Below are 25,734 nucleotides of genomic sequence, written 5' to 3'. Positions count from 1 at the left end.
TGCATGAGGTAACCAAATAGCAAAGAGGAATAGGCTGGGGGAAAGCTCAGAGGGATGAGCTGCATGGTGGGAAACCAGGATGTCAAGCCATCAGATATAATATTGATATTTTAACATAGGTCTTGGCATGCAAGCTGGCTCCCATCGTGTCTCCATGGTGCGCTGCCTCTCCTCAGCTACAGTGGCAACAGGGCAGGGGCAGGGAATGAGGCAAGGGGGATACTGCTGTGTGAAAAGTGCATGTAGCAATACGAGATGCAGTGTCAGGTACTGATCATGCATAGCTAGGGCAAGTCAGGCAGTTTTGGTGAATAGCAAGTACACTTTTAGATGTGTTTTGGTCAAGAACAGTAACTTGGGGATGAGTATCTAACTGCCGAAGCTTCAGAGCATAACTCACCAAAACCCACCAGCACATTTACTCATATTCAGAGTTATAGAAAAGATACCCTTATTTACATGGCATAAACAGTAAAATTCCATGGAATAAGGCAAGTGTCTATAGTGCTGTGTGATTTGAATGAATCTTGTTGAACATGTAGAAAGCTTTGTCATGAATGAGTTAATGGATTTTCTTTCTGTTCTATTTGCAGCACTATTTTGTTATATTCTGAGTTATTTGCAACTAATTTTTTTATTCATAGATAGCAATACAGAATTACTCTCTTTTAACAGAAAATACAGTGAAACTGAGACTGCAGGGTCTCTTATCAGCATAGCCAAAATTTAACACCTACCTTAACCACTTGGATTTGAACCACTTTTTAATGTTGTCCAAACTGACAGGTCCCCCCCAAATGTTCCTCAGTTGGCTGTGTGTCCCAAGGTACGAGGTGGTTAAGGGGGAAACATACATTGGATATCCCAGTGGCTGATCACATGAAGAATTAATTAAGTTCCGCAAGACCTGTTTATTGTTCTGGATGCTTCCTCTCTCCGGGTTACGATTGCGTAAGAAAATCAGTTCCTGCTGCTGCCCAGCCCAAAGCCCTCTGACGCACTCCTTGTTCACCTACAGGTGGGTTAAAAACATGCAGATCACGCAAAAATGTTTGCTACTCAAGATGCAGAACTACAGCACCTAAGTAGAATGGCAGTGGCTGAGTGTGCAAACACCTCACGTCTTTGCACCAACAGCTTTTTATGAACTCTTGCAGCTACTCCCTGGTAAAGCCTGGAATGTTATTTCAGATACACAAACGTGGGTGGCAAAATGGCAGTCAACTGACGAGAGCTCTTTTGGCCTCCAGTCCCTACTTTGAAAACTACAATCAACTTCTCCTTTTGCCCACATTACTCAGAAATAGTACTAATTACCACAGCCCTAAATTACTGCAATATTAGAAAGATGGCATATGTACCTTGATCACCTTGAAGCTCAGGTAGCTTTTGTGGAGCATGATGACTTTATATTCATCTGCTCCTTCATCTACCACATGTCTCAGAGTCAGCAGCTCCTCCCGGTTGGAGAGGACAGCGCTGCGCCAGGCTGGGTCCCCTTCGTGACAAATCACAACCTTTTCTTCAAAGGATTGGATTGCTTCGTACAAAACTGCTGGGTCCTCGTACTCATCCGGGCACGTGAACTGGTCCTGGTCGTACAGGAAAAAGTATTGAAGAGGTCAGGTGCATTTGTGAAAACACAGAAACTACTGACAGTAAACAAAATACTTTTGCCAGCTGGCTCCCTCCAAGTGACTTGCCACTTGATAAAGAGTGTCTTTTGGGAGGTTCATTTAACAGTAATATAGAAAGGTACAATTTCGGTTTTACTGTAACCTGTTCTGATCTCATGACTACACTGGACAAAGACACTTGGAGAATACCAGCTTATCCTTTGTTTGTTAAATGAAGTGTGAAACTATGGGAGGCAGTACTTTGGGGTAAGTTGGAGAGAGAAATCACCCAGGGCATTCCACAGTTCTTGTGGAAATCCTTATTTTTATTCACAAAACCCCACCAACAACAATAGCACAGACTGGGAATCCACCAGGAGATACCACAATACTGCAACTTCAGTCCCGCAGCACCATGGCCAGCGATAACTTCATGAAATTATTGTGTCAAAGAATCAGCTATGAATTCACAGCAGTTCAGTAACATCCAGAACAATTATAATTATCATTCATGATAGAAGCATATGATACTAAATCATAACGTGCCAGAGCAAGAACAAAATCAACTCCAAGCTATACAGGGCCTGACCTGAAATTAGCAGTGAAATCAGCATAATCAATGTATTTCCTTTCAATCTAGAAACCACCTTTATAGTATCCACACAAGTAAAATATGACAAGATTGTCTGCTTTCTTTTGATGAAAAATGCAGGGACAAGCTCTGCAAAATGGTTTCAAATGGGCAGCTAGGGAGTTCAGTAAAGAAAATCAAGTGAATGCAAAATAAATAAATGCCAAACTCTTCCATCTTGGTGAAGGATGTTTTTTAGAATAAGGTGACAAGTACTCCATTTCCCTCTTTTTTGTTTTTATCCTTTCCTTTGGAGAGTTGCTAAGGTTTCCTGTGTTTTCCTAGGAAAACAGATAAAATAGTAAATGTTAAAAATAAATACATAAATAAATACCCTACCTGGTGTAGCTTCAGAGACATTCGGATTGCTGGGGCAACAACCTTATGCAACAGATCCATGTCTGCAAAGACCCACTCATCTTTTGCTGCTATCCGGAAGTCTCCTTTAAACAGTGCATGGAGCCCATAGAGAAAAGAGTCCAAGCTGTAAGAGAAAGGCAGCAGTCACTCCCAGAAGTCATTCTTGTTTCTCCAAGCCAGATCTGTCGGTCACCAGCCTCATGCTGACCTGTGCAGTGGCCCTCTGGTGCAGGGCAAGTGCCTGCAGTGGGTATAAAGCAGGGGTCACATCACGTTTTTTGAACAAAAAACCATTCCTTGGGGTAGGCGGTTTTCCTTCTTCGTGCTCTGTAAATGACTGGCCATGAAATGAATGTGGCACCCAGAATGAAGGATGTCCTCAGGATGGGTGACTGAGTCACAGGGTGCCTCAGGGCACTGCTTCTCTGCAGCTGTGCCGAAGAGACCAGATCAGAGTGCCAGCTGCACTCCCCGTGCAAGCAGCAGAAGCTGCTTCCTTATTTGAAAGGTTATTGATCAGTCCTGTTAGCACTTCTCCTTGTAAGTAAAAAATAACAGAAAAAAAATACTTTCAGGAAATCTAAGACCTTTCTCACAACATTCAAACCTAAATGTGAACATTAAAGCAGATGTACTGAGAATACTAAATTTCAGAACTGTTCAGCAAACCAGGTGAGAGCAGGAATCAAACAACAGGTGTTCCCTACTGAAACAATGAGCCCTAAAGCAAATACACACTGGGTTTCTTTTTTCTAACATAAGAAACTAGATGCAGGCAGTTCTGTCTGACCTTGCATGATGGTTTACCTGGACCTGAGATATAAGCACAAGGTAAAAGCTACAAAATCAGGTAGTTGTTAGAAGATGGTTGCGTGAGGGCTTTGCGAAGGGGAACATTGAGCCTTCAGCTCCAATCTGCACCCTGAATTACAAGATTCCCATGCCACTGCCACTTGTATAATGCTTGTAGCTGACTGCTGTCCCAATGTTGCTCTGAAGAAGTGATCTCAAAATAGAGGAAAACAGACCCACCAATAAAAACAGGCATCTCTTGCAAGCCCACAGGACATGGTTTCATTTACCTGCTAAAATTTTACTCACTCTTACAACAGCTGATCTTTTAGATTGTAAAGGCTCTGAGGAGAAGCTGTATTAAGATGTTAGTAGTTTTCATTACTGCCCAGCCTTTCTCTAGAGAACACATAATCCTTACAACATAACTGAGCTTTCTTAATTATTTTATAAAAAGAAAAAAATCTTTTCAATATATTCCCTTCTCTGAGAGAGGAAGAAGAGAGACTGGGAGAATGCCTGGCCAACTTCAGCTCAAAGGCATTCTAATTTTGCTCTTGGTGGGTTAGCATGTTTTAGAAATTAAAATGGAAATACATATGTTGTTACTAGAAAAACAGCTGGATACTGATTTTCTCCATGAAAGCATCGTGTAATACAAATCAACTAATCAGTGGGACCAAAGCCAGTCAGAAAGGCAGGGCTGCTGTCGCTCCTGGGAACATAAGCAGTACAGGGAAGCTCTTATGAATTCTTAACTGATTTGCATTTATTAGTACTAAGTTACGTATTAAAACATGCCTATGTGAGACAAGCACACTCAGATCTTCAAAACATTCAAGCACTGATTTCAGTGGGAGTTACTATGTGTCTTCAAGGTGTGGGTCCTGGTCCCTACTGACTTTCAATCCATCATCTCCACAGTTCAGAAAATGATAATATACTCAAACCCTGCTTAATAGCTAGGAAAGCCCTAGAATAAGCCAGCTGGGAGGGTGGGGGGAGAATGGTGAGTGCCAGTGTGGCAAAATATGTGCCTATCATCCCCTTTGAAAAGGCTGGACCTCAGGAAGGCTCCTTTCACTTGTCCACCCACCAGACAACATCAGCATACACAGCTGAATCCTTGCCTGGAAAAAAACCTGTACCTAAATATTCTTCCCAGGATGAAATTGTAAAAGCTACCTCAAGCTCTGCATCTGGTGATGATCTGTAGTATAGCTTTTCCCCACATAACAATGCCTGTATTTGCTCTGAAAAGTTGGCTAGGATGAAGGGAGGAATAGGCAGGAGAGAGAACTGGTTTTTACATCTTGGGAGGCTCTCAGAGCCAAATCTGAACACCAGAGCAGACAGAGAGTTTGCATTCACATCAAAGTGTCCTACAGGCATCAGCACCAGCTAAACAGGCTGCTGTGATCAGCAGTATGTGCTGAAGGCACGGCCGGGACTAGGGCAGCCATGCAAACTGCAGCCAAGCATCAGCAGAGGGAGCGGGGCAAAGCACATACAGCTCTTCCCTGGGCTTAGGGGAGGCTCATCCATTTGTCATCCCTCTGCATAATAACTTCTCTAACTCAGAGGATTTTTAACAACAAACATGATTGCTACAAGGAGCAAATCAGTTGTGGCAGTAGTTGTGAGAGGCTGAGAGTCAATTATTTTATGTATTGTATTTTCCACCAGAGCGGTCTGGAGGAGCTTGCTGTATTCACAAAATCATGGGCATCTTTTATTCTCCTGCCAGTTGTAATGAGACTTTTGGGTACATTCTGCCTATAATGTGACACTATCTCAAGCCATTACTTCTGTAACATGCAGCCTCCTTAATCCATATAAGATACAGCTCTCGTTATTCTTCCCATTGTTATGCTCTCTCCTGAAGACGCTAATGAGATTATTACGAAGCTGTAAAAGTCAACCACTTTGATCGTAGGCCTGACTCTCAACCACTTTGATCTCAGGCCTCACTCAAGGTTGTTGCTGCTTTCTTGGCCCACTTTTAACATACCTCAATTAGTAATCTGCTGTAGTTACAGGCTGGTTCAAAATATTTTAAAAACTAGTTAAGGTAAAATTACATGTCAAAGAAACAACATTAATCTCTAAGAGACATAACTACTACACCTGGATACATTTCTAACCCTCTGAGCTAATAACCTGAAAAGCTGCTGTCACAACTGCAAGCTATTTTAGAACAAGACTGGTAGGTGCGTGGGAACCGTCAGCCCCTTGAATGTGCAGAGAACAGGGGATTAAGTAGTGCCACAAACACCAGAGGCAGGGCAGCTGTGCCAAAGCAAATACTCCCTCCTATTGCACTCCTTACACTCTTCTGGCAGCTGAAACCAAAAGCATTTAATGCCAGCCTGAAAACACTATGGATGCAGAGGAATGAGCTGGTGAATATCTCAGTATGTATTTTGCACACCAAAACCCATCCTCTGTCTACAGTCTGCAGACCTTCTCCAATGTTAACTGTAGGTTTATTTAAGGAATAAAGGAATGTGCGTGTCTGTGAGCTAGTAATGACCGGAATGTCATAGTTCACCTGAAATATTTTCAGTGGTAGCCCTTCTAATTGGATATTTTAGATGACAGTGGTTGTGAGCCAAGAGTCAAACTTTTCTGCCCTGCTCAGTTCTGGCAGACATCAAGCTGCACTGTCTGCTTGAACTCACACCAGCAGTGCAGCACCACCAGCAGCACTGTGGTGCCATGGCCTGTGCTCTCTATGTCTTCCCTCAGATGCTGGGCAGTGCAATGGGGTGACCAGGAGGGAAGGGGCAAGTGGGGCCAGCTGCTTCCCTGGGCTTCAGAGTGAGCAGCAGCTCCTCTAGGCAGAGGCATTCCTTGGAATGACCCTTTGTCCACACTGAGCTTGGGGAACCTGAGCAGCCAGTCTTGGTAGTGTTGGAAGTATCTGATGAGAGATGCTTTATTGAGAGATTTTTGTATTTTTCCAAATTTGAAATTTTTACTAAATATTTATTTACTAATAGCTTTAGTGGCTGAATAGAATTATTCTGCAATATTTTAACAAATACACAGCTAAACATATCACTCACATTTGAATAAATGAATGGTAATGTCACGTCATTCTTCAAATTGCATTTTGTGCAGGAGGCCTCCTAATGACAGTTTAAAAGAGCAAGTGATTTGCATTGCAATGTTCTGCCTCCTAAATGAATGCATTTATTGTGTAATCTAGTGTTAATGTTAGGTTTCTACTGACATTTACATGAACAGGTACACTGAATAATTATTTACATACATTATATAAGAGCATTTAAAATCTTGGTTTACACAGTGACATTTGCTGATTAATAGATTAGACAAAATCATGTGTAAATGAGTGCAAATTGATAGTTTGCATACACAATGTAAACTTGACTCTCAGCTCTGTAGTGCACAGCCCATGGTAACATTACCTTTGCTCTACTGCACAGCAGTTGGATGACTGTCACTCCTCCAAGACACAGCAAGGACTAGACTTAGTCCAGAGAAAGTTTCCTACTACCTGCATAGTCACCTCTGAGAATGAGACATGAACTGCAGAGCACAGCAGATTCTTGGCTGGTTTGCTCATACTGAACATCTCAAATGCTTCATACAGTGCGGAGAAGAGTACAATGCCTACCTGGCCCTTACATCTCAAACTCACCCCAAAAGGTCAAGCAATGTTGTACACAAGATGCTCCACAGAGAGAATTAATAGAAAGTCCCGAGATGATGTTTAAGGTAAATTCTCAGTGCTTACCAGAGTAATCTAAATCTGTGTTTTTGTACTCCAGCATTTGAGTGTGACAAAGCATGTGCTGGGAGCCCTGACCACTGACAAAATGACCCAGACCCCAAGAGCCAGAGTCATGAAATGGCCTGGGTTGGAAGGGACCTTAAAGATCACCGAGTTCCAACCTCATACATGTGGTACATCCTCCTCTCATGCACACATCTGGCTGTGGGACTGCCTGCTCTGACCATTCCTGAGAAAACTAAGAAAGACCCTCTTCAGCACCAGTAGGCTCCAAAAGGTTCCCAAAATATCTTGGCACCTTTTCAAAGAAAAGGACTGTGAAGCATCACCCAAGGAGAGGTTTCTCTGGCTTCTGAGGACTTCGAGTACTTCTCCCCCATCTGACTAAATGCAGAGCTGCAGCAGTCTCAGAGCTGGGGGCAAGGACCAGCAGGAACACTCAAAATCGCCCTTGGTGAGAGCTGCTGTGCTCTGCCAAACAGAGAGGTGGGGGTGCCTGAAGATGATTCTTGTGAGCAACTCCTTCTGGCCTCATCAGCATTGCACATACTGGACATCCTTCCCCTGGCATGCTGTATAACTGTATTCCTATCGGAGTGTCACTGACTTGCTGCTCATTTGTGTTTAAACGAGTTGTGCAGATCTGTCTGAAGCAATAAACACTGTAAGTAGGGCTAGACCTACCCTTCATGCTCAAGTGAATATATTTGGGGGATTTCTGTTGATAAAGGTCTTGATGTCAGGGGGTAGGGTACCTATTACAGCTGGTGATGGGGTCCGAGGCTGTGACCCAGGAAGAGGTGACCGGTCCGGGGAGATGGTCCCAAAAGGAATCGCCTTCCCGGGGTCCGGTGTCTTCCTCTCAGCTGCTGGCAGAGGGGCCCTTGGAGAGGCTGTCAGCTCTTTAGTGATATCAGCTCGTGATTCCAGCTCAGCTCTGCAGGGCAGCCTCCAGGCCAAGCCAGACCAGAGAGAGAGACGAGAGGCCCGTATGGCTGGTTCCGCACGAAGGTAGCTTTATTGTGGGTTCCCTCCGGCAAAGGGGAAAGCCAGGGACGAGCTCTCTCCTCCAGAGGTGAACTGGTCTTCTTTTATAGGGATACAGGGGATCAGCAAGGGGACCAATGGATTACAGAGGGTCTGGGACAGACCAATGGGTTACAGAACGATCTGCATAGGGTATCCCAAAGGATTGTGGGTCTACCTTTCCTTGCCATGACTCAAAAGTGGTTGCCTTTTCAGGGAGTCCTGCTGGGCGATTGCAAAATCTTTTATCTCAGCAGACATCCCTCCAGGGCAGTGGCTGGGCATATCCCACAGGTACCCACCTTGCTTAGTTAATAATTTCTACTAAATTGGTTTTTTCAGTCAAGATACATACATTCTGAAAGACAAGAAGAAACGTATTTCACCAAGCTAAAGTCGTGCTTTGTAGCTGCAGCAATTTATAACTTCAACTGTGCTACTCAGATTCCTTTTCTATTTCTCCAAATCTTTCTGACAGTGGAAATGCATTAAAGGTAATTTAACCAGGTGGGGAAGTGACAGTTTTTCCACAGTGAAACTTTTCTGGGGAAAGCTTTTGTGAAGTAGGATTGGAAAAGATACCAACAGAAGCTTCCACTTAGTCCCTTTTATGTCACAAAATACATTTTAAAAATACAATGATTTGATACTGCCCTGGAGCACTTGCTTAATAAAAAGAAAACCAGGACTTAACTGAAGATTATATAGAACAGATTAAAAAAAAAGTGACAGAGCTGTGCACCTCAGATGACTACCCCAGTTTTTGCCTTTCTTTCCCCCCCAATAAATGTATTTTTAAATATGGAGAGTCCACTTACCAAAAGAGAGGAAGTAATTCAGTTCATTGGTAATTTGCCAGATTTAGCTGAGTCCTGAAATTATTGTTAAAATCTTTACGGAACACTACACAAATAATTATCCCCAACATTCATACTTTCCATGTTAAGCTTTGGAAAGTCTCTGATATTATTATCCCTTTGCATTAGCTACTAACCATGTAAGCCAGTACAAATAGGTGACATTGTTATTGTATCTGTACCAGTGCCAAAGCATTGTAATGAGGATTTTAAGATCCAGTGGAAAGTACATGCAATGTGATGACAGTTATAGGAAGCTTTTGTGATATTTTTAGATGAATTCCTAATATTGCTGTGACCTACCTATTGCAGGCCCAGATCAAAAATCACTTTAATCTTTTCTCAAACAAATATATTAAATGCACATAAACTTTTCCATCATGCCCCCAAACTCTAAAATTTAGATCATCAAAAAAATAAGACAATTAAAAAAAATATCAATGACTTACCAAACATCACACTAATTTGAGTGAATAGAAATGAAGGGAGAAGAAATGCAACCCAGAAGAAAACTACTACAGGAAGAGAATGTGCAAAGACTGGTAGAAAAGAGATGACAAAAGCCACTTTAGAAAGCAGAAATCAGCAGCACACCAAGAAATAATTTACGTGGGCCACAAACATTTTGCATGGAAGACATAAAACAAAATGTTATAAATGTCTCAACAGATAACAAAGCTAGAATGAATATTTAAAAGGACTGTTTTATCTTACAATAAAATGCATTCAAAATCACACATGCTGTCTTTGTTTGCTTGTTAGTAAGACAAATCCTCTCTAAGGAGCATGTTGATAGAGGTCTAGCTATCTTTGCTCACCGTTCTGTGCCAACACAGCAAGGTCACTTAGAAACTGTATTTGTTCAACTTCTCCATTGTTACTAAACTCCTGTGAACACAGAGGGTTCAAATAGATCTAATAAAAACCTAAAATTACATGGGAAGTTAAACTTCATTAAAATAATGATTATTTCATTAATAAAATGCCTCATCTGTAACACAGTGTAAATGATACTGTATAAAAACCAAACAACTCAGAACTCCCAGTGAAAATGGAAGAATCCCTAATGAAAATATAAGATGAAGAGCATATTTAGAAACAATCTCAATGAAGCATATTTTAATTAACCAGACTTCCTAGGAAGAAGTGTTTAGAATGAATGAACAAATGAGCAAGGTAGACTGAGAACAGACAAAGCTGCAGCCTCAGGAGATGAGAAGTTCTCCCTTCCTTAGTTGCCAGAATGAAGTGGTGCAATGAACAGGAATACAAGTCTGAGGAATACAGAGGGGAACCCTTATACATTTATTATTATTTAGCGAACTACAACTCAGATGACAGCAGTTTCTTCCTCTTCTGGAGATTTTGTCCTCCTACTGGAGTGCCAGAGGAAGGACAGCATTCCAGTAGCCAGGCATGAGTGAACACAAGCAATAACCATTGGTACCCATTCTTTCCATGAAAAAATTCTGCTTTGCCCTATGAGGTAAAGACGGGTATTAGTTATTTAGCCAACCGCAAAGAAAAAGATGACCAGGAATGACAGAAAACATTTTATGGAGGAATGAGACCTTCACCTTGATCTAATCTTCTCTTGAGATCCCACATCACGTGAAAAAAGACAAACAGGTCTTTGTTTTAACCTGAGGAAAAAGGATTCCTAAAAGTTACCTGATGGCCATATTGTGGGATGCAGTTCCCAAAGCTCTCCGACCCAGTATACACAAGGCAAAGGAAAGTGTCACTAGAGGAGAATCCTCATCACTGTCCAGGTGCTACAAAATTTTAAGATTAGCATGTTAGTCTAAGTGCAAACATCATATTTAAAAGCACCACAATACTACAAATGGTGACATTTATAAAATTTGCATGTGACTGGACCTAGACACCAAAATGTTCTTTCCCATTAAACAGAACAAGAAAGAAGACCATCACCATCAGAGGATGTTTGCAAAATGCAAGCTTATTTTGCCCACTGGCTAGAAACAGAACATTTCATTCTCAGGTAGTGAGATCCCAAGCGAAGGGAGCTTCAGTGGTGGTGGTTTTTTATTGTGGGGTGTTTATTTGTTTCCACTCCTCCCAGATCTGACATTCTAAACTGGAGGAGATTCTTTATTGTTGAGAGACACTGCAACTGGAGATAACCAAAACCCTTTCATGAGACACAATTCCTATGAAACCCTACCACAGATTCCAGAAGTACAATCTATTTGGAAGTCTGGAGGCACACAATTTTAGTGAATACCTATCTAAATTGTTGATGACACTGACTGCACATTTTAACAAGCAGTCAGAACATTTCATTTATGTTTACTAGCTCAGGAGAGGTTTTTTTACAAAATTTTCACAAAGAAAACTTTGCTATCAAGGAGGAAAAAAATTGGAACAACCCCCGTACATGTTAATCTTCAGGAGGATATGGATTATTATTTCAGTTCATGCAATGAGTGATTTCTTAGAGCTTTCTTTGACTCTAAAACTGAAGCCAATTATAATGTAGCTCCTTCTATAAAATATATTGATTTTCTGGGTTATGTGTACAGTGACCTTGGTTTTATTTATCCCATCTCCTACATGAACTTTGCCTTTCTATAGTCAGTGAATTAAAAAACAAAGGTAAAATATGTAAAAAAAAAGATAAATGTGTGTGTGTGGCACCAGTGCAGCCATTAATTTGCCTTTTTAAGTCTAACTTACATGTTTCAAGTCCATTGGCATCCCTAAATCTCTTATTGAATTTGAAAATCTAAGCCAGAGAACAAGTGGAAAGGCATCAATTAACAGTGGCTTTCCCTGCACCGTGCAACTCTTTGTGTGTCAGAACTTGGGAGCTGAGACATGGAGATGAGAAAGAAAAGAAGTGAAGTGTTCCCAGTAGGAGAAGATGGTGGGAAAGGGCTGAGAAGACAACTCAATGAAAACAATTATCAATATAATGATATGCAGGGGAACTGGTGGAATGGTACTCAGCATTAGAGACATGAGAAGGAACCAAAGTGGAGCAGAAACATTTGGTGATGATCCGAGAAAGACTCAGTGATGTTACACCAGCTAAGGTCAGTAACGGGATGTGCAGTCTGTGATCCTGAGTGGAAAAATGCACAAATACAGCACATCGTGTCCAGGAAAGAGACACTTCTCCATTTTTGCCATTATCAGCAATAATCAGAAAATTAGATCGAGGCAATATGCTTGTTTGAAACTGTATTCTCCCTCTGGGCTATTTTGAGTATTCCATGGAAATACAGTAGAGCATTTCTGACAAATGGCTGCTGACCATCAGTAATCTTAGTGGCTCAGAGCATGCAAATGTACAGCTGTACATCGGCCCTTGACCTTCTAGAGCTGCGAGAGGTTTCACGTGGTTTTGTGGCGTGGTTCACGTCTGAGTCACGAGCTCTCAGAGGTGACCTATGCCAGCAGTGAGTGTGCCATGCACTCCCCTACCATTCTGCAACTCTGCCCAAATATAGGCAAATTTCTGAAAAGGATACACAGACATCACAGACATCTGGCAATTGTACCAGTCACCGGCAACACTGAAGGAACTGCAATGCTCTGGTGACATTCTCTGAATGGAGCCTGCTCTAGCAGCACTTCTGTGAGCACTTGATACATCCATGCTTTCTAGAGCTGATGAAATTAACATCGTTGGAAATGTGCACAGTAAAGAACTGGCTCTGTATTCAAAGACTAATGCTCCTTAAGCATACTGGCAGTTTCCAAAATATGCTTTTTCCATTCCACAAAACATACGTTTTCCTTTTAAATTAAATCTAAAAGCTTATATGAAATAAATGTTATTCTACTAATTCTGAGCAAGTAAAAGAGTAGCCATGCATCATTTCACTCATATCTCAAGAATTAAAACTAATACTACTAAAAAAAATTAAAATTAACACGTACCTCCACCCTTTTCCTAGCACAGAACTGAATCCAGTCCAGATACACACTGCAGAAGCTAGCTCGTGTTATTCCTTGGAGACACGGAACATAATCTTCATCTATGTTAACGTTAAACATTGCAAGGTCACGTTCAATATAATGCCACTTTGCATAAGGCTGCAGTATCTTTTGGATGGATTCATCTTTTATCCAGTCAAGGATTTTGGGAGAACTTGCAGTAAAGTATATTATACTCTGTTGATAAAATGTGCAAACATTAGTCACTCTAAACTCTGATTAAAGCAGACATATTTTACACAGAAGAGAATAAGCCAAATAGGACCCCATTAAGAACTCTAATAGTATATATATTTCTTACATTTTACTGCTTAGCATCATTAATGCTTCACAAAAGTGTTCAAGTTAGAAAGATGATAATAATTGGTATTGATAGGAGACAACAGAAAAAGAAGCAATATTTTTCATATCCTTCTGCCTTACAGGAAAATCAATACAAAGATAGGAATAGAGAGTTCCAGCTTCAAACATGTCAGTACTAGTGGGGGTCTAGAGTCTATCACCAAGAAGGTGGTATCAATAATAGCTTAGGCATGTTTTGGAAAAGCAGTAGTAGAAGGTCACATCCTCAAAATAGGGCTCTTTTCTCCTCAGTGGAATTACTGTTTTCTGGGGATGATGCTTTCCTAATTCTTTATTAACCCAAAAAATGAGATGTGACAGATGTGTACGACACAAGTCTGTTATTTGTCAATGCAGAAGTAAAGAATAATGTATTTTTTCTTATATGTCAGGTTAAAAAGCTCATAACTGATATAACTGAGTTTGCTTTTAAAGCACTGAAGGAGGAGCAGCATTCAGCAGGGGCTCTTTTACCAAACACATAAATGTTAGAAAGCAGCAACACGTATTTCGTATCTGTGCCTGAGTTTCTAAGTTTAAGTCCTTCTAACTGCTCTGTCTGGATACATTAAAATAATAATAAATAAAAAAGTAATTAAAAAAAAAAAATCTATCCAAACACAACTTAGAGCATATTTTCAAAAGAATATGAAACTTAAGAAGTTCCAGTGCTTTCCATCAGCAGGAAAGTCCCATTATAATGTTTTATAATATTAATTTAGAGTTGGATTCCAAAGCAAATGAGGAGCAAGTATGCATGACTGAAGATCATATAGTTCTACTTTACCCAGTCAATGGAAACTAAGTACTAAGTAAATAAATGTATAAAATGAAAATATGATGGATTACAGAGGACAGAAGCACTACCAGCCCTTTTAAAAACCCCAGATGCTCTCCATAGTTTATCATTCAAATTGTACAAAAATACACAAGTAAGAGGAGAATCAAGCTTGAGAGGAAAAAGACAAGTCACACAGATACAGACAGGATGGACCCTTAATTTCTTGGCATGTGGAGAACAATAGACTCCTTAAAAAAGATTCATGCAGAAACAATAGAAGCCAAACCCACAGCACTCAGCGAATACACAGACTTCTTGAATACTAAAAGATGTTTAAATAAGAATATATTGAAGAAGAGATGGAAGAGGCACAAGGGAAAAATATCACAGTAGTTGGGCAGGACATTATTTCAAAATATATGCAGAAGGGCTACAGGAGCTGACCCACTTTATTTGTGGGGAATAAAAGTCCTTTCATAATGAGAAATATATGCATTTCTAGGCTGTCAATGAAACTGCAAATGAAATAAATATGATTTAGGAATAAGATGCTCAGTGGAACTCATTGTTTAAAAGACCAATACAATAATTATTCTTGAAGGATAGAAGAACTAAAACAAAGCATACATTCTCTTTGTTGATTTTCAAGATAGAGTTTGCTTTTTTTATTATCCTCATCTGTGTTTACAAAGAAGCTGATTCAGCTGGGAAAAAAATCAGACTTGCAATCAGACACAGAAACAACAAAAACTTCTGTCACCTAATTAAATTCTGTTCTTGGTAACTCTTCCAAGATATGTTTTGTGCTCAAGTACATCCTCAGCTATATGGCAATTCTGAAACAATATGGCAAATATTTACAATATTGTAAGCTACAGACAATAAACCAGAAACACTCCAAATGCTCAATGCAATGGAAGTGCCGTTCCTGCAGGAACTCCAGCCTCAGTGTTTTTCTAGTTTGTGATTTATGTGACCTGAATACTGCCTTACCTATAGTTCTTCTTACAATTCCTTTCACAACATTAAAAAGGGAGTGTCAAGGACTTTTAAAATGTTCACAGTGAAACTGCACAGGGTCTTGATCTAGATTCCCCCAGAAGAAAGAGCTGGGGAAGGAATGAATTCTTACCTCTGTGTCTGATGCTGTTTATTTGGAGGCAAGCTTTAAATAAACAGGAAAAAAGCTGATCTAATACATATTATAATCTTCTCACTTTCCAGGGTTGTACTAAGGATTTTACTAAATCTTTTTAAAGCCCCTGTTTATGGAAAAAACTAATTACTTTAAAAATACAAGAAGAAAATACCCATATAACTTTCCTTTGGGAAGTGACGTTCTAAAGAAGGGATTCTCCTGAGTGCACCTTCCCTTCATTGAAGGGAGTTCCAGCCCAGGCTAATACTGAAGGTGCCAACAGGTTATTTTTATCCTCTGTTCGTCCTTCCCTAAAGACAGAAGTAGATTAAAAAGACCGACTGTGTGAGACCGACAGCCTGACAATGAAGACCAACCTTTCTGAGAATGAAGGTCTGTCAATGCAGTATAACAGCAGTGGCTCAACTAAATCCAACCAGAAGAGATTTGATTTTCACACTTTCAGAGCCATCAGTGGTGAACATGAACTCTGCAGAGAGTGGAGATGGAGCCACAGCACACCTCAGTCATGTGGAGAGCATTTAGCCCACGTCCCTTTTCTTCAAGACAGGATCAACTAACCACACCTGTATCATGTGGGATGAAAGTTTGTCTAAGCCATCTCACCTATGTCAGCTGCTTCTCAGGTGTGTCCAGAACCAGAAGCTCTAAATTACCTTTCAGTTAAGTTTTATGTCCCATGTGATGAACCTCACATTTCCTCAAGTCCTTCATATATTAATTCATTTTAAGGAACAAAAACAATTCCAGTTTACAAAGTATAATTCTTTATTACTTTAAACTAATAAGATGCTGATTTGATTGCAGCTTAGACTGGGATTTTTTCAATCTCATTCCCCATCAAAAGCCGAGTCATATGCCAGTTTGCATCAGTTTATGTTCCAGTTGTTCAAGTTACCTTTTAAAGTAAAGCAAAGCAATTGCAGCAACGTACTCATTACAGGTTAAAGAAGGGTTGTTTTCTGGTCTTTGGGTTTTTTTAGTTTAGTTACATTGCTTTAAAACAATTTATAGCCACAAAACCCACTTCTCAAATGAAAAAATCATGCTCACATGCAGTTTTATTTCTGATTAGTTTATTAAATAAAGCAGGTTGGTTACCAGGCCATGCTGCCTGCAAAATTATTTACGAAATCCCAGAAGTAATCAACAGCATGATCAAAGCAGCTTTGTAAGGCAATGAGCTTGTTTTTACTACATTGGTTCATTTGCAAAAAATGGTGTTTAACTTATATGCAACCGGTCTCTCTCTGAAGTTGACAGATTTTTACAATTGCAGAGATGTTAGTAGAAAGGAGATGTCAGAGATGGTTTGGAGCTTTAGCAACTGGCTTCATGGCAGTACCAGTGGCATAGGAAGCAGCATTTGCCTCTTGCTGTTTCAGTAGAAGACTATAATGCTCCACTATAAAGCTCAAATTCTTCATTTGCTGGACTGGGAATTGTTTTGGCAGAGGATGAAGATGTCTTGCTAGACTATAAGGTTCAATTATTTTGACAAATTAGTATCTGTGTGGTTATTGTGATCTTAGTAACAATGCAAATACAGAAATGGTGTAAATGAACTGCTGTGTGATCAATGGAATAAACCAACTTCAAGCGTGTTGTGGTATACATGTAAAACAGAAGGTAAGAAGGGGGTTTGCACTACTAAAAAAGTACATTTGAGAAACAGCTCTTCAGAGGTTTCCCAAGAACTTTATGTTGTTAATCTCTTTCTTTTCTTTTCCAGAAGAAAAATAACAAACCAGTGGAAAGGCCAAGGCAAGAAGAAATAACAAACTGTGAAGTGTTGTAAAAACATAAGAACATAAGTAAGAACACTTAGTCTGACTTTATCACTAGAGGTTGGTAACTCGCCTTCTTGATCTCCACTGAAGCATGCCTGCCATTTTCTGTACTAACTGTAAATATAAGTGATCAGAATTAAATTTAGCAAAGGGAGAAATGAATTAATTATCCCTATTCCAGTGGAAGGTATCCCTGCCCATAGGAGGAGGGTTGGAACTAGATGATCTTAAGATCAAACCAAATGATTCTACGGTTCTGTGATCTAACATCAAGTAGGTCTGACTGCCAGACTGTAGTGCAGATGGATAAACATAAAGCAAGAAACTTCAAATGCTCTTTCTTCTCTAGACAAACAGCATTTGTTCTATTTGACAAACCTGCCTAGGAACAAAGTACACTTCAGCAAAGAGTTTACCTTGATATAGTATCTGATAAGGATTCTGCGCAGGTCGAACACTTGCAGCATTGTTGCAGCGTTGTTGTCGATGATGCTGTATCCTTCCAGGATGTACTGGGTTCGTGTGATTTCCCACGTCAGCCAGCGCAGGTTAAAGGCTGCATTACAGGACAACAGGTGAGGCAAGTGCCCAGGCTTACAACAGCAGCAGCCTTCGTTGTCTTCATCTCCTTCTGTTATAGCTTCCACTTCTCTCTGCTGGCAGTATGTCCCTTGGCAGCGAGAAAAAGAGAGTGTGCTGCCAGTTATTGAGGGAGGAGGAAACAAAGGACATCTTGCAAGCTCCCATTCGAAGTATGTTTGAAGGTTGTATGCACTTAGCAAAAATCTAAAAGAGCGAGTTACAGCAACAAACTCGATGTGCTAATTGATCCATGTGCAGCAGCAAATAAAGGGCTGTACATTACTCATTTACTATCACCTATAAAAGCCAAAAGGGCCTGATCTAATGTTCTAGTTCTAATGGGTCCTGAACTGAGCTAAACTACAGACCACAGCTTCTGCCTTAATAAAAACTTTCCAGGAAGCAACACTAAAGAGTCTCGCTCCATAAGGCACATTAAGCAAATTGATCCAAGTCTCAGTCTGCTTCTTCGACTAACATACTGGACCCAAAGAAAAATTTTAGTGTGTCAGAGCACTTGTAAAATCTGGGTTTTAGCAAACTATCTTGGAAAGCAGGTTCCAAAAATAACATCTACCGGGTTGTTCTCTCTCCCACTGGAGTAAAAGCTACTCTGGATCAAACATCTCTAATGAACAGCACTAGTGGCAGTACATCACAAGAACAGAACAGCTTTCTAATTAGTCTATTACACAGGCTTTAGATCAAAGTAGAGTACATTTTTCTAAAATGGATATGTTACCTCAAAATAAGTCATGAGGCAGATGCAGAAGCAATAATGTAGACTCTGCATTTTCGCCCTGTGCTGTGCACACTACATGGTCAAACTGAGCCCTTGTGGATTTGAAATCTGTGAATGAGGCTTCTGTACCATGTAGGGCACTACTAATAAAAACTGAGGCAGACACCCACGTTCTCCCCCCAGTATTCTCAAAATATGTGAGTTTTATGTTCTTGATGTATGCTTCTTTTTAAAATTTACTCTCCATAGGCTGTTGCAGAACTTACTCCCCACTGAGTTTGTACATAAATCATCTTTCACGGCCATCTCCTTTGATGCAAGTTACACATCTTGCACAGGCCTTCTGCCAGAGGTTCAGTATCACCCCACAGACTGCTGACTCCATCAGCTTCTAAACAGACTCGACAGGAGAGGAAGATGAAAGACATCGCACTGCAGTTCAACAGCTCCCTCCCCATCAGGACCAACAGACCTGTTGTGCCACTGTAAATTGGAGAAGAATTTGGCTCTGTTCATCATCTGAACGTTCAGCCAGGAAAGAACACAGTGCCAGCTTCAATTCCCTGCAGTCTGCCAGCACCCCAAAAGACAGTCTGGAGCAGGGCAGCATCCCAAAGGCCTTTCTGTGGAGCATGATGACAATTGCTGTGCCCTCGACTGTCTGTTCCACTCCCATCACAACTCTCTGGTCAACAACCTGTGAACTTCAGTTTGTATCAACAGAAATAGCATCTAGAATATTCCTTTCTCCTCACTAAGAAAAACCTTTCAAAATACAATAAAATATGCTAAATTATTGGTTATCATGTCTTTTTTGCCTGTGCACCTGGTAAAATGTATGCAGCAAGCAAAACATACAAGTAAAAAAGAATAGAAAAATCAGAAGGAAAAATCAGAAGAAAAAACAGGATTGTAGCCTTCAGAGACAGAGGAAAAAGATTCTCCGTTCAGTTCATTATGAATGCGAATTTACACCGTGAACCCAGTGTTGCTTGCACACTGAGATGCATTCCTCCCTAGACTTCAGGGATACACAATATGAAAAATTATTAAATGTCTTCAGGTCATCCAAATATAAACATCTTGCCTTTCAATACTGCCAAGTACAAAACATGACCTATTAGGCTGATATTTCCAGTTGGACTGGACATGAACTGGACTGCTTCTGCTTCATATTTCACAGATTTCTACATGAATTAACACTTACTGCTCAACAGCAAAAAAAACAAGAACTGCTCTGGGTCAGCAGATGCTTTGGTGAAGTCAAGTCAGAAGACATCGTACTCAAAATGAAGTAGGGAAAACATTTCTTTGTACATTGCTTGAAAAGAGTAAAACAAATGTTCCATGCTGGTGCTGTTACTATTGTTATTATGTTTATTTTTGGAAGTTTAAAGGTCTCTCAGTATTACACTGAATTTAAGAGAAGATACATCCTCATCCCAGGTGCAAAATTAAGTACTGCCAAATGTTTGCAAGCGATGAAAAATGAAAACCACAAGGAACAAGTGTCACTGATCCCCCTACAACAACAGGATTTAAAGATGCCTTTGCTCTGTCCAGGTAACCATTTGTATATATTTTTTTTTTCTTTTGGTGTGGAAATACCAAATTTTATTTCTGTGGAAGGCTTTACTCTCTGTACTACCTCTTTCAATAAATGCCAAATATTATTACAGCAGTTTCTGTAATTACTAGTTTTCTTAGGGGACATATTTTGTAAAACATGGGGCCTAAGGAGGCTGGTAAGGCAAAGAAAAGGTGAATTTTAGAGACCCTCAGTGTTTAAAGGAAACTGTCATCACCAGCATAACAAACAGAACACGATGCCTGAATTATTTGCATTCTTAGCTAATTCTACAGGTTAAAATGCCTCCAAGTTGTCTTTGCTAGTTAATTTTAATCAGCTAGAGTTAAAATTATACTACAGGGGTGCAATCAGTGTTGAACTTGAGCACCAAGAGTCATTCTAACAGGGACCGTGTTATTACAAAAGGTCTAGGAAACAACCAAAGGAGCTCACGTGGTCATTTTACAGGTTTATTCCAAAGAATGAAATCTGGGGTGTGCTCTTCAGCATCTGGCAAACATGCACTTGATTAACAAAAGCTGTTTGATGGACTTGGGTACTATCACCTTGGGGATTTGGTGTCTTTACCTGGGGCCTTTGGGGTATCCCTGTTAAGTTTAAAGATATAACCTGAGCCACAGCCAGTGCTGTGACAGAACACCAAATCCTCATTCCTGCTGATTAGTATTTCCAAACAACATCTAGTAAAAGGACTCAAGTCCACAAAGACAACATTCAGGCTTGATGCTCAAGTACATGTTGATTCCCTCCCAATTCTTGCAGTCAATTCTAGAATGATTGCCAGTAATTTTCTCTCATCTTTAATGGAGCCTCACTTTAGTCCTCAATGCACTGGCTGGACTTCAATGCCAGATTGGCATTTTACTGTAAAATTTCATTTACCAGTGCATACATTAATCCTTTTTGGTTCATTACTCCAGACACTGGTACCCAGAGACTAAGAGCATGTGCTCAGCTTTATGCATTGAGCCAGAAGGGACAGGACACAGTAAATGAAGTCAAGCATCTGTGTTTATCTCTTACAGAAGGCTGGCCCTAGACTTTTTTGTATATGCTATAAGCTGATGATTTAAATGACAACTTTTATATTGCTTCTCAAAAAATTAGCAAGTTCAAGCAACTCTGAGAGAATTATTCATAAAACCAAAGAGCAGGGAACAGAACGTGCACTTCACTTCTGCAATATAATTAAGTGTAGTGCTATTAAATATTAAAATACAGGAAAATGTTTTCACTAGTAATTAGTCATTTCAAAATCTGAGGGAAAACATTTTTTTACATTTCTTTCTGCAGTAGAAGGAAAATAATCTCGTGCACTTCACTCAAGGTTAGTCATTCACTCTGACTCTTGCTAGTATAGATGAGACCAATTCATTTGTAAGATATCTAACACTGGAGGGTTGCCAAAAATCCATCAATGTAAAAAACATGTGCCAGCTGAACAAAGCAAGGTCAGCCTGTGTGAGCTCAGGAGAAAGCCAGGGTGAGAACTTGGAGCTCTTTGTATTTTCCTGACACATCAGGATTTGAGGACAGACTCATGCTCTGCCAGAATGATCTGACCTAAATGGAAATGAGAAAACTGAAAACTGAAGACTGCAATCTTGCTTCAAGAGGATAAAATACACCTAACTGAATGATCACCCAGCCTTCTAGAATTTAAATCTGAAACTATAGCGTGCTTTTGAATTCAATTTTGAAAACTCAGTGAGTGAAAAGCGTTTTTCAAGACCTGAGGGGCCAGAAAAACAAAATCCATTACACAACTGCATACTTCTAGGAGCAGTTTTAATTTCCATAAAACACTTCAGTTTAACAACACATCCAGGACAGGGACGAATTATTGTGGCTGAAGGCAGCCATAGCTTGAGCCCTGAGGATTGCTGACATATAAGCAACTAGAGTGCAAATCTACACAGGAAGGGCTCATGCCCAGGGTAACTCCTGTCCTAAGCTGTGCAGAGGTCTCTTCACAGATGACTCCAGAAAAATGCCTGGTTGCCCACCCTTTCTTTGGCTAAACCAAGCACATTAATGTCTTACAAATAAATGAATTACAGTAGAATTATCTGGCTCTGCTTCAACAAGCTTATGATGCAAATCCGAGTATTCCCAAAATCTGATAGAAAAGGCTCCTCCCCTCCTCAACCAACATTTCTTTTCTGCTCAGGATAGCAGCTTAACATGCAGCAAGTTATCACACAAAATAAGCACAACGAGCATAATTACAGCCATTGGAAGGCTGTCCTCTACTGAAACATGCATCAGATATGGTTCTAGAAACACAAAAAACCCAAATACTTTAAAGTGGAGTGAACTGAGCTCACAAATGGAAACTCATGAACCTCAGAATTAGACACATTCTGGAAACCTGCAACTTTTTTGGCTCCTTCCTGCTCTTTTGCTTGTGGAATTGGGATAAAGAACAGTAATTTATAGGTTCTGATAGTCTCAGCTGGTTTCAAAGAAAACTTTTAGGACTTAAAGAACAGTATCAATTCTTCAAACATCAAAGCTGCTGGTTTTAAAACTGTGGTTTGGCTTTCAGCTGCTTCAGGTGCTTGTATGTCTGAAAAACAACCTGGTTTTCAACCCAGATCAGTTGCTACAATAACAGGCATCCTCTCTCCTCAGAAACCTTTGCTTTTCTTGGCCCACAGACACACATTAAGAAAGACCACGTGGAAGTAGCATTCTCCAAAGATGTTTGTTGTTAAACTTGCAGCTACAAAATCCACAAAAACTTCTCATGTCACATCTTTTGCAGTGCAATGCAAGATGCAATGTTTTGATTTTGGCAAAAATATTTTCTCAATAAAAAGGCTGCACTGCATTTAACATTTTCCTTTTTTCCAGAAGTCTTCTCCAGTGTGCCCACAAATACACATAAAGTTGTAAAAGGAAAAAAGACATAAAATATTTATTCTAGTATGTGTTACAGAAACTATTCTAAGCCTATTTGAAATTCATAGACAGCATCCACTGCATCCACTGTTGAAGCATCATTGTACACCTAGAAAGGCTTGTACATCAGAGATTTCCTGCATTTAATATAAAGTATCCTCTTCCCTGTTTCATGCTATTCTTCCCAATTAAATCACCAAGATTAAGGAAACCCCTTTGTATCCTTTCTCTCCATGTTTCTAGTATTTCCAAGAATTGTGTCTCTCAGTCTTTGTTCTTTCCCACAAACACTGCACTTCTGGTTTTTAACCTTCTCTCCCAAGGGATGTGTCAAAAAATGCTGGTTTTCTCTGAACTCTGTCATTTATCAATACCTTTTAATGTTCTGGTACATACATTGAACATACCTCAATTGTGGTCTCAGGAAAGACATGAACATGGGCACTTTCATTTCCCTACAGCAAGAAGTGATTTGTAAAAAAAATAAAACTTGCAACCACTTTTTAAATAATGATTCTTCCTAGTGCTACAGAGCCTTCAGACACAAAAATCAAACACAAATAAATATTCCTTACACTGGTAATGTACTTGCTACTGTAATAAAAGCATACACATGTGCTGCAGAAATGAGTAACTGTCCTTATTAGACACCATTATGGTGCCTAGAGCACATAGCCTGAATTGGCTGCTTTCATACACCATTTTGCATGGGAAATAAGCTAGCTAACACAGAGAGAGCCCCACAGGCAATCCCATCCTGTTGCCACAGTGTACAACTACATCTGTGTCTGCTCTGTGCTTCTTGCCTTGATCCATCTAATGAAGTTCCAAGTGAAGCATGAATATTGCACGTGCAACGTGCAGTAACAAAAAATCACAGCAGAGATTTAGAAGTTCATTAAATGACTGAAGAATACCGTGCAGGAGTTACAAAACAGCTCCTGAAGACTTCAGCAACACCATCAGTAACAAGTTTCTACACATGTAATGCCTAAATGAATATTCTCCAAAAGACATTTTGTAGACACACAGACTAAACAAGAAAACATTTTAAATCTCCCTTGTTCTACAGGGAACTCGTGAGAGGGAGATATTTTGACATTGTTTCTGCTTGTTCCCTGACTGTGGGTTTTCCCATCTCTTCCTTTCAAATTAAATGATATGTTATGTATTTCTTCTGGCAGGCTGCTTTTAGCATTCTGCTGTGGTCTAACACAGACAGCAGAGTTAAGTTATTGAAGGGCTCAATTCCCCCACACCAGTGTGCAGCTCCTTGGAAGGGTTCCCTCCTAATGAGCTATGCAGCTCATTACTACCTTCTCTTTGCTTTCTATAAAGGAGGAGCTGGCCATTTCCTGTCAATGCCTGGAGGTCTTGAGCCTCCCCTCTGCTTTATACTCAGGATGAATGACACAATGGAGGCACATCCCCTCCCTGTCCGTGGAATGGGAGAGTGAAAAACTAATTCATCCAAGGTGTTTAATATGAACAGGACTAAAGACAGATGAAAGGAATCCCAGATTTGCTGACTCTCTTCTTTCAGTCTGCTCAGTCTGTACCTTCTTATGCTGCCTACAGGCATTTGGTTGGGTTTGTTTTTTCATTTAAAAGCTGAGACAAATCCTTCTGTTACAAACAGTTAGAAAGGCATCTGGATCAGTCACTTATAATGCCAACTCTCAGTTAGGATGGACTGAAAACCAGGGAGGCAGCAAGTACACTTAAATTCAGAAGACTCTGTGAACCCTTCTTCGGTCACTACCAGTATTGCCAGCACAGCCTTTCAGCTACCACAACGAGAAACACCCATAGGAAAACCCAGAGCTCCACAATGCAAATATTGCTTTTGGTTTCGTTATAAACAGAAAACAGTCACAGAGAACACTGTTGTGATTCACTCGCTTCCAAAGCAAACACAGATTTCCTATTTAAGGAACAGCAGATTTTTGGGGCCCCCAATTAAAATTACTTGTTTGAAGTTAAGCAGCCAAAGCTCAGAAATTACAGATTACAAGTTTCTGCTCTATCCCTTCTCTCTGCCTTGCGGAAACCATTCTGTACAATGAAAGGAGTTAGGGTGCCCTGTAAAAAACAGTGCATGACCAGATAACTAAAAATAGGAACGCAGGATGCCCAAAGCAGAGCCTGGTGCTTAATAACTGCCACTTGACTTTGTAAACCATCCGGTTCTTCCAGGGCAGTTCCATACATTCTCTCACTTCTGCAGAAAAAAAATCCTACTGTATTCAGTATTCAGGCTGTATTCACCAGCCATTTTCAAGATTTGAAATGGGGAAGAATGTGCCCAAGTCCATGTGCCCATGGCTCTTGGTGCTGCTTGGTGGAAGCCCGCTCTACATTCCTGCCCCCGCAGGCAGCAATCCTGTTCAAGGGAAGGAGCAAAAAATGCCTTCCAAGGAAGAATTTCAGTCTCAGCTCTCACACAACATCCTTTGAATAGCCTTGATTCATCCCCTTATGAACTTCTGCATTCAGGTCAGCCCCTCTGGCTCCTTTTACTCAGACTAGTGCCTGAGTGTCTGGGTACCCCTGGGTACCCCTGTGGCCTGCAGCCCCACCAAAGCAGCCCAGCTCCTTGTTGGCAGGAGGACCAAATCACATACAGGAAGGGCATGGTTCTGCAGCATAGTTTATCTAAAGCACACCAGCCCTCAGGGGTTACCTGGAGACACAAACAACCCTCTGGTGTCAGCACATCACCCCAGCAACTCTCCACTGGGCACACAGCAGATTATCTACTCACATTTTGGTGTCCACAAGGCTTTTTTTATAACCTGCATCAGGCAAATCCCAGGCATCCTTATCTGGCCTGTGCTT

The 25,734-nt window shown here is 40.4% G+C and overlaps 1 protein-coding gene across 3 annotated transcripts in view; it reads right to left on the bottom strand.

The window, feature by feature from the left end:
- The window catches only part of PCNX2 (pecanex 2), a 150,659-nt gene that overhangs the window by 10,199 nt on the left and 114,726 nt on the right, over positions 1 to 25,734 (bottom strand). For 2 of the 3 annotated variants that reach the window (XM_048299884.1, XM_048299885.1), the window contains 6 exons: positions 17,494 to 17,747; positions 12,949 to 13,182; positions 10,711 to 10,814; positions 2,587 to 2,731; positions 1,362 to 1,592; positions 738 to 1,012 (listed from right to left, as the gene is read on the bottom strand). In XM_048299884.1, coding sequence (XP_048155841.1) covers positions 738 to 1,012; positions 1,362 to 1,592; positions 2,587 to 2,731; positions 10,711 to 10,814; positions 12,949 to 13,182; positions 17,494 to 17,747 — 1,243 coding nt within the window. The remainder of the gene's footprint in view (positions 1 to 737; positions 1,013 to 1,361; positions 1,593 to 2,586; positions 2,732 to 10,710; positions 10,815 to 12,948; positions 13,183 to 17,493; positions 17,748 to 25,734) is intronic. The other variant, XM_048299887.1, reaches the window with a different exon arrangement.

This window comes from Corvus hawaiiensis, chromosome 3 (genome assembly GCF_020740725.1).
Source record: "Corvus hawaiiensis isolate bCorHaw1 chromosome 3, bCorHaw1.pri.cur, whole genome shotgun sequence".
Classification (NCBI taxonomy): domain Eukaryota; kingdom Metazoa; phylum Chordata; class Aves; order Passeriformes; family Corvidae; genus Corvus; species Corvus hawaiiensis.
This window is presented reverse-complemented; position numbering and strand designations above follow the sequence as displayed.